Source organism: Columba livia, chromosome 4 (genome assembly GCF_036013475.1).
Source record: "Columba livia isolate bColLiv1 breed racing homer chromosome 4, bColLiv1.pat.W.v2, whole genome shotgun sequence".
NCBI lineage: Eukaryota > Metazoa > Chordata > Aves > Columbiformes > Columbidae > Columba > Columba livia.
The window spans coordinates 1,569,677-1,583,556 of NC_088605.1; the positions used below are offsets into that span (position 1 = coordinate 1,569,677).

The 13,880-nt window shown below is 48.4% G+C and overlaps 1 protein-coding gene across 8 annotated transcripts in view; it reads right to left on the bottom strand.

Moving 5' to 3' along the window:
• The window catches only part of EXOC6B (exocyst complex component 6B), a 315,683-nt gene that overhangs the window by 102,508 nt on the left and 199,295 nt on the right, over window positions 1-13,880 (bottom strand). For 6 of the 8 annotated variants that reach the window (XR_010472016.1, XM_065060168.1, XM_065060170.1 and 3 more), the window contains 2 exons: window positions 12,770-12,949; window positions 7,551-7,580 (listed from right to left, as the gene is read on the bottom strand). Coding sequence is in view for 7 of the 8 variants with exons in the window: in XM_065060168.1 (XP_064916240.1) it covers window positions 7,551-7,580; window positions 12,770-12,949 (210 nt within the window). In the remaining variant the exon portion in view is untranslated. The remainder of the gene's footprint in view (window positions 1-7,550; window positions 7,581-12,769; window positions 12,950-13,880) is intronic. The other 2 variants (XM_065060169.1, XM_065060173.1) reach the window with 1 other exon arrangement.

Genomic DNA, 13,880 nt, shown 5'->3' on the forward strand with positions numbered 1-13,880 from the left:
TGTAGTCACCTATGGAAGAAGCTTCGTTGCCATTAGCAAATCACCAGATTTACACAGATTGTCACCACTGTCGTACCCTTTATTGAGTGAAACCAGGATTTTGGTCCACCCATGACTTTGACCATCCCTACCAGGCTTCAAGAGACAGCCTTCCACCACTTAAGTGTCTCAGGTTCAGAACACTAAACCTATGAAGAACAACACCTTAAAGCCACGTCAACTAAGACAATTTCAAGAGAAATTTGCCTCGTGTGAGGACCCACTCACCTGGAAAGCTGACAGAGTCTTAAGAGCAAAAAGGGCAGCTGCTCCAACCAACCTGGAAGGCCACCGTCCTCTGCGTGAAGCGGGATTGCTTTCAAACTCACGCGAAAGCTGAGCCCAAGCCCGTGTTTAAGTGGCTGCCTTCCAGCGGTATTTAAAAGAATCGACGGGGTGTCATTTTTAGAAGTAAACATTTACCACTTATATTCTATTTTGGGTACTAAAGGGAAAACAGGCTGTCACAGATACAGCAGCGAGACAAACACATGGCAAAGCCGAGCTCCCAACAGAAGCTGAGAGGCCACCAGACAAATAAAAAAGAAAAGGGGAAAGAAAAGCAAATACAGCAATTATCCTCACCACACAAAAAATAAACCAGCCAGCTAGGCCAACCGCTGCAGCCTGATACAAAACCCCTCGCATTCCAATCAAAGCAGAAAACCCTAAGAGTCTGGTTGTGTCAAAGATGCCCAAGGTCAACAGCTGGAGGCTATTTGGGCTGAAGCTGCTGGGAGACTCAAGGCTGAAACGCAGAGCAGCACAGAAGTAACGGCATCGGGGGCGACAATCGCAACCGGCCCCCGTAGGCAGAGCTGAAAGGGCTTGGCTTCTCTTTTATATGTTATTTTATTCTGATTTTCATTGGGTTTGGGTTTGTTTTGGTCTTTCACCAAACGTGACTTCATTTGTGGACTAACCAAGATTTTTCCTGCGTAGGCATCGAGGGGTCTTGGCACCACAAACTTCATCTATTTGCCTACAAGCTGGAGCAAACACACCCAAAAGTGAAAGCACAGCTCAAGGACTTTGTAAGCACATAGAATCGTAGGATCCAGGACAGAAGAGGCTCCGGGACAGGAGAATGCACATGAACACAAGATTTTTCCCTCCCTTTGGTTGCGCTGCAGAGTCAACAAGCAACATCTATTTTGGTTTTTTTTTGAATAAGAAATAAACAACTAGAAGGAAGGGCAGAAAGTGGATAAGGGAAATACCTCGGGACTCAGCTTTTGAGCATAGGGAAGCTTTACAGAGACACACACAACGGGGCAGAGGCCTTTTTGCAGGCGCTCAGCAGTTTAGAGCAAAGCTTAAGCTGGGAACTGCAAGAGATGTTTGGGGTCTTTTTTGCTTATGCACATATGCAAAACACACAAGGAAACAGAGGATTCAGTTTCCAAGATGTGTGTCTTTTTACTTGCATACCATGCGAGTGCATGGCAGGATATCTTTAATTAATGGGGTTTTTTTAAGTCTATAGCATGGAAACAGTTGTGTGCACAGCCTGGTTCACCCAAATGAGCAGGGTCTGCGTTGGAGTATCCAGCTGCTGGTTGGTCTCCTGAGATGCTTCAAAGACCTGTGCAAGGACCAAAAATGGGTGGGAAAGGACTCCTGCCAGTCCAGGTCAGGCATACGATCACGTTATGCTTTGAAACACTCGAGGAACAATCTGCTTTATCCTCGTTTGCCACTTGATTTGAGCTGCACCGCAAATGCTGGCGTCAACTCCCTGCACTGAGGGATGGTGAGACAGGGAGGTGCAGGGGCCAGCGCTGGAGCAGCTACAAAAACCACCGCAAAGCCCAAAATACTAGGACAGAGCACGTCACAACAGCTCAAACCACCTCTCCTTTCCCCAGAAGGTATCTCCATGGCGTGGATCAACATCTCCTGCGCCTCAGCGGGAGGGAATCCCAAACCGAACTGCAGCGTTTACTCTATTGGAAAAATCTGAGGCTTTTAACTTGTCACTGTGGCAGTTTGGCAGCCTTCCCCCCAGCTCTGAATTATGATATTTTGACATTTAAATACAAACACTGCAAGCAACCATGAGCAGCAGACAGAGAGAGGACGGTGCTGCACATTCACTGCAATCCTTGGGACAGGACAGGGACCCATGGACCTGCTGGACAAGAAACATACAATAGAAGCACAGAATCATTTTGGTTAGAAAAGACCTTTACGATTAACAAGTCCAACCATTAACCCAGCACAGCCAAGTCCAACACTGCCCCATGTCCTGAGAACCTCATGTCCGTCTGTCCAGCCCTCCAGGGCTAGTGACTCCAGCACTGCCCTGGGCAGCCTGTTCCAATGCCCCACAGCCCTTTGGGGAAGAAATTGTTCCCAGATCCAACCTCAACCTCCCCTGGCACAACTTGAGGCCGTTTCCTCTGCTCCTGGCGCTTGTTCCTGGGGAGCAGAGCCCGACCCCCCTGGCTCCAAAAGCTCCTTTCAGGCAGTTCAGAGATCAGAAGGTCTCCCCTCAGCTCCTGTTCTCCAGCTGAACCCTCCAGGTCCCTCAGCCGCTCCATCACACTTGTGCTCCAGCCCCTCACCAGCTCCGTTCCCTTCTCTCCACTCGCTCCAGCACCTCAAGGCCTTTCTCATTGTGAGGGGCCCAAAACTGCCCCCAGGATTCGCAGTTTGGCCTCCCCAGGTCCCATCACAGGGACGATCACTGCCCTGGGCCTGCTGGCCACACCAGTGCTGGTACCAGCCAGGATGCTGGCGGCCTCTTGGCCACCTTGACACACGCTGGGTCATGTTCAGCTGCCGTCACCAACATCCCCAGGTTCTTTTCCAGCTGCTCAGCACTCTCTAGAACTACCTGAAGGGCAGTTCTAGCCAGGTGGGGATTGGGCTCTTCTCCCAGGCAGTCAGCAATAGGACAAGGGGCCATGGGCTTCAACTCTGCCAGGGGAAATTGAGGCTGGAGATTAGAAAGCAATTCTTTGCAGAGAGAGTGGTCAGGCATTGGAATGGCTGCCCAGGGAGGTGCTGGACTCACCGGCCCTGGAGGTTTTTAAACTGAGATTGGACATGGCACTTAGTGCCATGATCTAGTCAATGGACTGGAGTTGGACCAAGGGTTGGACTGGATGATCTCTGAGGTCTTTTCCAACCCAGTCCATTCTGTGATTCTGTGATTTTCTCCTCCTCCCATCATCATCACTTGGGTCTCAACAAAGATTGTTCAACTCTGAAAAAGACACCAAGACCCTACAACAAGAGGTGTCAAGGAAAACACAGCGCCCCAACACTTGAGGCATCTCAGCCTGCAAAGGAGTTAAACCCATAAATAAGCAGCATTTGTGTCTCCATATGTACACAAGAAGCATGAAGGAGCCCTAATTTTTCTTGGTGCTGTTTGTGCCTCCTAACGTGGTCCCTGAGTCCATGAGCTGGGACTTTCCGAGTGACTTGACGCACACCAGAGCCGCGGCCCGGCCGCCATCGGGACGCGTGGCTGCACAACCGGAGCGAGCGAGAAAAAACATAAATGTCATATTTCATCCTCCTCTTTTGTGGCTTTTCTTTTGTATTCACTTCGGGAATAACATTCTTTCCATTGGGAAGAGCCTGATTTTCCATTAAATACAAAGCAGCTGCCATTTTGGAAGCAAAAAGTTGATTAAATACAGATGAACGTATGAAGAGCTCGAACCACTCTTCCTTCTGCTGATGTATCAGGGCAAAGCAGCTGCCAATTATGGCAGTAGGAAGACTTAAAGGGCGCGAACTGAATTGCTTCATCTCTGCTATATAATTTTATAACTGTAATTTGACGTTATAAGTAAAGAGGGGAAAGATCTTGATGTCTGGAGCGCAACACGCCGCACGCAGAGCCGGCCGGTGCACCCACACCAAGGGCTCCTCACCCCTCGCACACACGTGGCCGCTCCAGATTGCCCATTTACGCAGATTCCGTGATGCCGAAGGAAGGGTCGGCATGTTGCCGTGACGTACGGCCGCCTGGTGGAAACGCAACTGTTACATGACTTAAGGTCCAGATGTTGAACAGACTGGAAAAGGGGATGAGCTCAAAACAACAACAAAACCCCACCCCACCCACCCGCTCCATTTCCACTCCATGAGCCATCAACGCTCCGATTGGGAGGTATTTTTCTCTTCCAAGCGGAGCGGATTGCTGAGTGACCAACACGAGCGGCATATGAAACATCAGCTCATTTTACATTGTTTCCACAAACTAAATTTGACATCAAATTTCTGTTTTCAATACTGAGATGTTATAGTTAAAGACAGAGAGGAGAAAAGGATGGATAGAAATTAGTGTTATCTTGTTTTTTAATTAACCCATCGAGCTCTCTTTATTTATTGCCTCTCAGGAAACCCAACGAAGAAAGACCACAGTGATCACAAGAAAGGAGGTTGTAGCATGGAGGGTGTTGGTCTCTGCTCCCAAGTAGCAAGTGATAGGACCAGAGGAAACGGCCTCAAGTTGCGCCAGGGGAGGTTGAGGTTGGATGTGGGAACAATTTCTTCCCCAAAGGGCTGTGGGGCATTGGAACAGGCTGCCCAGGGCAGTGCTGGAGTCACCAGCCCTGGAGGGCTGGACAGACGGACATGAGGTTCTCATGGACGTGGGTTAGTGCTAGAGTTGGGTTATGGTTGGACTCCATGATCCTGAGGGTCTCTTCCAACCAAAATGATTCTATGTTCTCCACTTTTTAAGGCTTTTCTTGCTCCTTCTTACTATTACATCTAACCTAGGCTGCAGGAACCAGGGAGAACACATTGACGGTCATGAAATGACATGTCCTTAATTGCAGCCACTTCAACCACACCAAGAGCACCCAACCATGCTCACACAGGTATTGGCTCCGAACAATGTCCACGAGCTCTCAACATTTCTCTGCGCAACCTCAATTCAAGTGACCTCTGCACGGGAACCCCAAAGGACGTTGCCCTCAAAGGTTGGGCTCCCCTGGGGCAGGTGGGTCTCCTCCCAAGGGTGGGTTAAGGGAGATAGTTGGGGACTTTGGGAGCAGACGTGGTGCTCACCGAGGTTCCTTTTGCACGTTCACAGCTTAAGAGAAGCCTTACAAGATTTCACGTTGCCAGTAGATGAACTAAGAGGAAAGCGTAAAATTGCAAAGTCTATTGTTTCGCTTAAATTCGAGCCTAAAGGAGGAAAAAAACCCCCATATTTAAACTTCTGTTGGGGCTTTTGGAAGACAGACGCTGGGGCTCTGGTGCGGGAGGCAGCAGGTGTGTTTGAATTCCTTCCACTCCGCTCAGGATGGATTTTCGGCTGCCAAATTCCCCGTGCTGCACATTCGATTCTTTGTGTACGTACGTGCATGCAAAAGGGAGCATAAAACAGCTTTATAAATCTACGTTTGTAAAATAAAAATCAAAGCCAAACATGCCGAGGTGACTACACAAAGGGAAGCCATACCTGGGGAAGCGTGCACACCCTGGTTTAAAGGATTTATGGGACTGGGCATTTTAGCTTCAATTAATTTTCAGAGTGCTGAAAGCAGACAAGAAACCATGTAATTACAAGATAACTTGGCTTACCCAGCTTCGAGTTAACTAGCGCTCCCGGGTTAATCAGAGGTCACGCTTCTCCCAGCCAACAAAGCTAAAACCACCGTATTTGAATGCTTTGCTCCTTGCTTTAAAGCCGCCCTAAGTTCTTGTTTTGACCCCTTCATTTTGGGAAGTATTGGGGATTTTGGAGACACTTGAGAAGAGCAGAGGAGCAAAGCCGAGCCGGCAGACCGCAGCGCGGGACCACACAGCCGAGCGAGCGCCACTCCATCACCGGCTCAGCGTATCCCCTCGTTTTAAGGGTGTTTTGCCCAAGCTTCGGGGCAAGCTGGTCCAAGTAACCCCTCAAGAGACCCAGATCATCTCCAGAGAGCATAAGAAGCTGCCTGAGGACCATACAGAGAGGATTTTAGATGCTGTTCATCCGTGTGTGCGCCCCATGGAACTCGCTTTTCTTAATGCGCGTCTGTGTCTACAACACTAAGAAACTTCCAGGATTAGCCACAACTACTTCCCACCGGACATTTTAAAGCCTGTTACAATTATTCCTTTGTCCTGCTATTTTGTGCAATCAGATTTTGATTTTTCAATCTCTTTTAGACAGGCAGATTAGTGATTTATTTCCGCCAGTTAACGCAAACTACCTAGAGAACACAAAATTAGAGGGGTTAAAAGGAAAATCAGAATCTGTTGCAGTTAAGAACAAAACCAACTAAGCGCAAGCCAGCAAAGTCCCACCATATAAAGGGATTACTCCATCCCTGACCCTTTCCAGGGGACCTCCAGGTATTATTTTTCATTGATTTACCTTAATGAAACTAATGCACCCCTCTCCATAGGAAGCTGACTCCATAGCTGTCTAGGCACTGGATTCAATTAAAGAAATAAATACATCTGGCTTCTAAATGGTTGCAAGTCTTGAAAAGCCAGCGGCAATACCATTTCTTTTTTGGATCTGTCCCTCTTGGCGTCCGCCCTGTGGACACCGCGGAGGTTGTGTGACATTCAGCATCGCTCCTGGGGCGACGTCCCAAGTGTCCCTGCTCCTGCAACCCCAGCCCTGGCTTGGATGCACCTTCTGGCCTCCAATTGCTTTAATTGCTCTTTCTTTCCAGAAGCCGGCGTTGATTTGCGACCTCGATGTGGACTTAGCAACCCCCAGGTGCCCAGAGCCTGCAAATACTCCAGGCTTAGCTACGCTCAGTTTCCAGGAGAAAGGGGTACACGCATCCAACCGCGGCGCGGAGCATCAACGCTCAGCGTTCAAACGGCGAGCGGGAGCTTAAAGGCAAAAGAACAAGCAGAAGCGAGGCGGCTCGGGAGCACTTTGCTTGCGATCCGTCCGGGGAAGCGCCGCAGCTTTTTGCTTCCCGCACGTCAAACAAGCAGAAATGACAATTAGAGGGGTTCGTTGAACCAGAAGGCAGGTCCGAAAAGGTCTCCTTCGCTTTCTTTGTGCTAATTGCCCTAATCCAAAGAGGGAGATAGCAAACGTCAAGAAGCCATGGGATTATCTGGATGAAACAGAGTTTGAGAGCTCTGGCCGGGGGGCAGGCTTAGCCATCCAAGTCCCGGCTCAGAGCACTTAGACCAGGAGGAACGTAAGGCTGAAACCCCCCCAGGGAGAGCGAGGGGATTTTACAGAGATCTTTTCTCTTTCAAGCAGAAGTTGAAGATCCCATCATGCTTTCCTTAATAACAGGCATTTTTCCTAATTACCTGCACATTTAGAGATGTGTGGGGGATAAAAATAGACAATTAAATGCAATCAATAATTTAGCAATGCTACTTGCTTGTGGGCAACGTGTCTGGAAGAAAACTCTTCCCCCTGGTCTCGTATTTACCCTGTTGACTTAAACTTCTAGTCAGATTTTTCCTTCTCACCCTTCCGGGACTAAGGACCTTTTCTGGTTCAACTCGCCCTCCAGCACTTGAGGTGCAAGCAGAGCGGACCAAACGCGCACGGCACGCGGTCTGGTACTCACCGACATGGTAGAGTGGACATCTACATCCCCCTACAGAGGACAACACAGGGAGGTGAAAGTCAAACGCAGAAGACAGCAAAGCAACAGCGAGAAAGGCAGAAGAGGTCCCCATCGGTCACCACCCGGAGGTGCCTACAACCCAACGCTCCAACCGAGGCACCGGCTGCTCCGCAGATGATTGAAAAAGCAAAATGTGGGCTCTTTGAACCTGGCCTGAGTATCACAAGACACGTTTTATTGCTATTAAATGTGCTCCGCAAGTCAACATCCACATACCTCAGCCCTCCCGCCTGTAGGGTGGAGGTGATGGATGACAAACCCTAGTTGGGGACAGCGGGTGACAGGGACCAGAACCTGCTCAGCTCTTCCGAGGGCAAGGGGATGTTATTTAAGCCCAGACAGGACTCGTGCAAATCTAAAGAAGGTGTTTAGTGCTCAGATGATGTTTCCATGATGCTTTCATTCCGCTTGGGTCCCTCCCAACGTGGCCAAGGCTGTGGTTGGTGCAAAGGTCAGGACATTTTACTCCCATGCCCAGCGCCTTGCCTTTTAAAATATTACAGAGGGATTCGGCTTTTTAAGTAAAAACATACGTAATAATTATCTTTCAAAAGAAAATAAACGCTTCCAAAGCTCACTCTAGCAAAGCAAGAGCTGCTGGGGCCGCTGTATTTATTTGCAACGGGGAAGAGATGTCAATAGGGTGTATAAGGGAATGACTTTGCAGGTGGAGCGGGCGCAGCGTTCGCGCGGCTCCGGCTGAAATCCGTGCCTGCCATCTGCAGAAATGAGCACAAAAGGGCCAAAAAGTAAAACAACAACCCTAAAGCCCCTTTGCAAAGAGTTCAGGCTGAACCACTTAAAACGGCCGAGGTTAGAGCTGGTTCCATCGCTGAAAGATTGCTTCCCCTTCCCGGGTCAGCATCACCTCTTGACCTGCCCTGATTACCTTGCAAAGGAGGTTATCAAGATACAAGACTAACAGAGGATTAAAGGAAACTTAAAATAAAAACAAAACAGCCCCCCTTTCCCCTACCGCTGCTCCCCTCCCCCTAGAAAACATCCTTGCTTTGTTAACCTGACAGTTCAGGGGAGGTGTTGACACAACCCTCCATCTTTGAGAAGCTTAATGTCAACAAATCAGTGTGTTTGGAGTAGCCCTGTCAATGCGATTTACATTAACTTGTCTAACAAGAAATAAAAACAACAATCGGCCACCAAAGACAAAAGGCTTTTTCAGTCATTCTTTTCAAAGTATTAGGCTGGAAATGTTAATTCTTGAGGCCGTGCTCCTTTACTTGCTGAAAAGCAGAAACCACCTTTTTTTTTTTCTAAATTACTATTTTTTTTTCCCCCAATGTATTTATTTCTTTAAAAACAACCAAAAAAAGGCATTTTCTTTTAAAGGAGGCCCGAGCATCCCATGTTAATAAGCTCCGCAGCAGCAGGAACCAACTCTCCTTGGTTACCGCAGGAAGAGGGCGGCCTTGAAGGCAAATGTTAATTATGCTTTGCTTTCCACCAGCGTGTTATTTGCTTTGAGACATTTGGGGCACTTAGCGGAGAAATTTTCCAATTGTGGCTCTAAACCACCATAAAAATGTCGTGCGGCAGCGGGACGAACCAAAACCCCGTTCGCTTCACCGTGACCTTTTCCTCCCCTCCCTGCCCACGTTGTACCCGCCGCAACGGGGGCTCAGCGCCCCAAAGCAAAGGTGGAAAAAATAAATCAGTTCCAGGGATTCCGAATATGAAGAGGTTTTCACCATGTCCCGCAATGATGCTCTAAAGGGAAAATCAGGGATTGCAATTCCTGCTTGAATGCTGGAGAAAGTGGAGGCTCTTTATGCCACTCCATGAGCCAGGACTAACTTTAGTCTGGGTTGTTTTTCATGCTTGGGTTGGACCAGAAAATCTGCTTGGCCAGAGAGGTGGTGGATGAACCATCCCTGGAGACATCCCAGGCCAGGCTGGACAGGGCTCTGAGCAACATGAGCTGCTGAAGATGTCCCTGCCCATCTGGGTGACCCTTCAACCCAAACCATTCTATGATCCTATGACCTCCAGAGGTCCCTTCCAACCTCAACTCTTCCGCGATTCACCTCAATAAATACATGAAAAATTCCGCCTCGTATCCAAAAAACACAAGACTTAATGCCCAAATTTTGCCTTGGAGTCGCCTTTTAACTCGCTCAGCAACTCTGCTTCTCTTCACCCCCTCTCCGAAAAGTTGACCCGAGTCAACCGGACCCTTCAAGGCTGTTTCATGTGCCCTGGAGCCTTGACCTCAGAGAGGTTTCCTGCAGACGAGCGGCCCCGGCCGAGACAATGGGATTACTCACACCCGTCAAGCCAAGGAGCCGCCTGCATTTTTGCAGGCTCAGGACTTTCGGCTCCGTTCTATTACAGGACAGCGCTTTTTGTTGGTGTAATTTCAGCACGGTAACCACCGACATGCCCAGGCTGAGCTGCTTTGATCACCAGGTGAAGGGTTTTCTCGGTGTAATTACTGTCGTGACAAAAGGCAGGTGAGTAGCTCGTCTCCTGCCACTTAGTCATCTCCTGAGATTGCCGCTTTTCTCCTTAAAAAATGCCGCAAGTTCAAACACTAGCAAAGCGCTTCTCACGTATTATAATTGTGTAAATTCAGTCAACGTGAAGGTACCTGCCCTGGAAGACACGGGCGTTTCCAAACCAGCCAAGGACGTGAGAGCAGGAAGGGATGGTGTTGCACTTCTAGGAACAAGATGCTCCACTCTCCAAGGATGGTTCACAATCACTTGCTTTTCTTCGCAAGCTACTGGCAGTGTGGAAATCATCTATATTATAGATGGACAAAGCTGCAAACTCATTTCAATCTGGGAGGCAGCTCCTCTTAGATCGTGACCCTGTAGTGATGATGATTTGGGCTGGATTTGGACCAGCTCTACCTCATCACTACCAATCCTGCAATAGCCTCTTTTACTTATAATTCACCCTTTTTGGAGATAGTTCCTTTCCTCCCTGACCCCCTCTCTTTCACAAATGAAGCTCGTCCCACGTAACTGGTGCTTTCAAAAACATCTCTGCCATTTTTCTGCATTGCTTTAGGCAGGTGTGAGCTTCCACACACCTTATTCTCCTACAATTCATTTAGCAAAGTGCAGAAGTTCTAATGTGTTTCTAAATAAGCCACTGGAAAAAGGCCCTCGAACCCTACAACAATGACCCAGCAGAGACACCAAAGGAGCTGGGTGTCTTTTTGATGGACCCTGATCTTTTGCTGACATGTTCTCACCCACTATTGCCTTTAGGAGTATGTGGGGACCTGCCCGTAACGTTCAATGACGGCATCTGCACAGCACTCCCATAAAGAAACTCCAATAGACACCAAAAAACCCCAGACCTACGTCTCATACAAGCCACTGAACCAGATCTACAGCTTCACAAATCAGATTGTAGCACCTGATTGACTTCTTCCCCTATGTCACAGGGATTTCAGGAGGATCAGGGTCACGCAACACCTTGAAGAGAAGGTGCTGTGGTGTCTGCTGGTTGAGCAGCACCAGCACATTACCCGGCACATCCACCACAGCAACCTGCAGGCAGCCTTCTAATCCAGTTCTGGAAGAGAAAAGGCTGCTTCAATCTGTCTTGATCCTTTTTAGACCAATTACCTGCCCTCCCAGTCTCCAAAACAATTTTGACTGCCTCAAAAAGGGAACGTTAAGGAAGATAAATCACTGCAGGCCCATCTCATAAATCACTGCGGGCATCTCTCCCCATCCCCATCTCTCTTGCCAGCCGTGCTTCACGCTCTGGTGCAGAGACCAATCTCCCTGTCAAACTCCGTTACCTGCTTGTGTAAGTATTTCAGTGTGATTTGTGGAAGCAGTCTCCAGGCCATAACCCATCCTGCTGCAGCCACATCTCCTTTTTTAAGGAGAAATAGAGCAGTTGAGGAATCCAGCACCTCCAGAACCCAGAGGCCCCCAGCCACATTGCTCAGGGCTGCCAACGGAGGGGACTCTTGGCAATAAACCTGGCCTGAACATGAAGATGGGCAAAAGCCCTTCTGACCTCTCTGCATGGAGGTAACACTTCATTTCTAAGTCTGTTCCAGTGATAACAGAGCCAAGAAAACACCTTCTCCTCAACAGGGAGCTGGGAAAGCCACTTCTCTATTAGTGGCTTCATCCACAACACATCAATCCTCATTTCCATCCCGCTACCAAATATTCCTGCTGTGACAAAGTCAAAGCCACGGAGAAGACTGCAGAGTTTTGGGGCTGTAAGACCTCCTGAAACAGCCCTGGGGTGGTTGAACACCCAGCAGAGCGATCGCAGTGGCGCAAACAAGGAGAACGAAGGAAACTGCCACTGTGTGTCATGAACCTTTTCTTCCTGTTTATATCCGAGCTCAAGGCAGATGCCCAGTGTGTGCTGGTGAACTACAGTCCTGGGCACCCACTGACAACAAACAAATAACAGTCCCACAGAGAAGAATGAACTGAAATTGCTCTTAGGACAAATAAAGCATTCAGTGGATTTGCTATTTCAAAATACCTACCGACTGAGCATACTCCTATGTATCTATCCATACAGCTCAGAACAAATCTTATTTAAAGAAAAAAAAGCTGTTTGAGCAAAACCAAAACTCCCTGACGACTGTGTTTTCCCCTTTCAATGGGACACTACTCAGCCAAATGCAAAAAACAACATAAAATACATTTTTGGTCGCAATAACAGCATAAACACAAGCATATTTTAGACAGCAGAGAGAAGAAAGAAACATATGCTGCCTTCCAGCAGAGCAATATTTCGATGTAAGGCGTCCAGCGACTTGACAAACATTTGCAAATGGATCTGCGGTTCAAATAATAGACACCCTTATGCTGGGATCTCTTGAAAAAATCTCCAATGTCCATTAAGCTGAGAGTTAATATATCTAAAATATAGGTGGCTAGTGAGTTATGAGCCTACTTCTACATAGTGGCCTGTGATATGTCCCTCGGTCACATATATGTAGAATTGCAAATACTCTGGGAGACTCACTGAAGCCCAACTTCTGGTAACATGTGAAGCAGTTTTAAAAAGAGATTTGTTATTTTGCAACACTTGACACTTTAAGGCCCCGATTCCATCATATTCCATAAAGTCTGAGCAACCCAAACGGCCCCATCGGATGCCCGTGCGGTCCCCAGCCCGAAAAAGAAAGCAAATGGGCTGAGGTTGCTTACCGGGAGGTGGGTGAACACGGCGAACGTGCTGCGTAGAAAGCCAATGAGATCCACCAGGTAGTCGCTGGCCTTGCTGCCTGGTTCCATGGCCATCCAGTCGTAGTCCGCCAGCTGCAAGAACTGGTCGATCTTCTGGTTCAGGTTGGTGTAAATCTCCTCCTCGGCAGCATGGCGAGCGTCCTGGGAAACGAGACCTTACGTGGGATGGAGTCTCCCAGTCTACACAAGTAACACAACGCGAGATTGACCCAACCTATAGCTCAAAGTGTCTGTGGGCAACTACACAGCTTCGAAAGCCTCAGGTTAGCTCAGACTGGTGGGACATCTATCTAGTTGAAGATGAACCTGCCCATAGCAGAAGGGTTGGACTAGATGACTTCTGAAGGTCCCTTCCAACCCAAACCATTCTATGACTCTATGACGTGTGCCACCAGGTCAGTGGCAGACGAGGTCAAGCTGGTGTTTGTCTCTGATGGAACCAGGAGGACAAGGATGGAAAAGGGTGAGAGAGATGGGAGAGGAACATCCCATATGGAAGAAGGCTGAGACCCACCAAACTGTGTGCAGGTCTGAGGTTCAGGAAGGTCACAGAGGGGCCTCCCTCCCAAAATAAGGGTAGGAAAACTCATCCTTAGGCCAAATACGTAGGTGATGCCAGAATGGACAACGGATGGACTTCCCTGGAGATGTGGGGCCTTAGTCTCCTGATGAGTGATCCCAAGGGCAAACCTCACCCAATCAATTCTCTACTGTCGCTCGAGTCCTCGGTGCTGTTCCCATCTCCTGCTCTCCAGCCATGGGCCACAATTCAGACACCTCAGAGGTGACCCATTTATGGCATTAAGATTTCATATAAAGTATCTGGGTGGTCACTCCTTGTTTATAATTTAAATATTTAAAGACTGGGAAGTCTAGCAGGTTCTGCCGGCCATGATTTTTAGGGGATAACACCAAAAGGAGTGGAAAGATACAGAAATACAAGTTCTGAAAATCTATTTGCCTCTTGGGTGAAAGAGGAGAGGTGCGGTCATGGCCAGACATGGTTTTTGGTTCAAGTTTTTGTTTAAACCTTTAGATACTAAGTGCTGCAGTCACAGCCTGTAAATTAGGG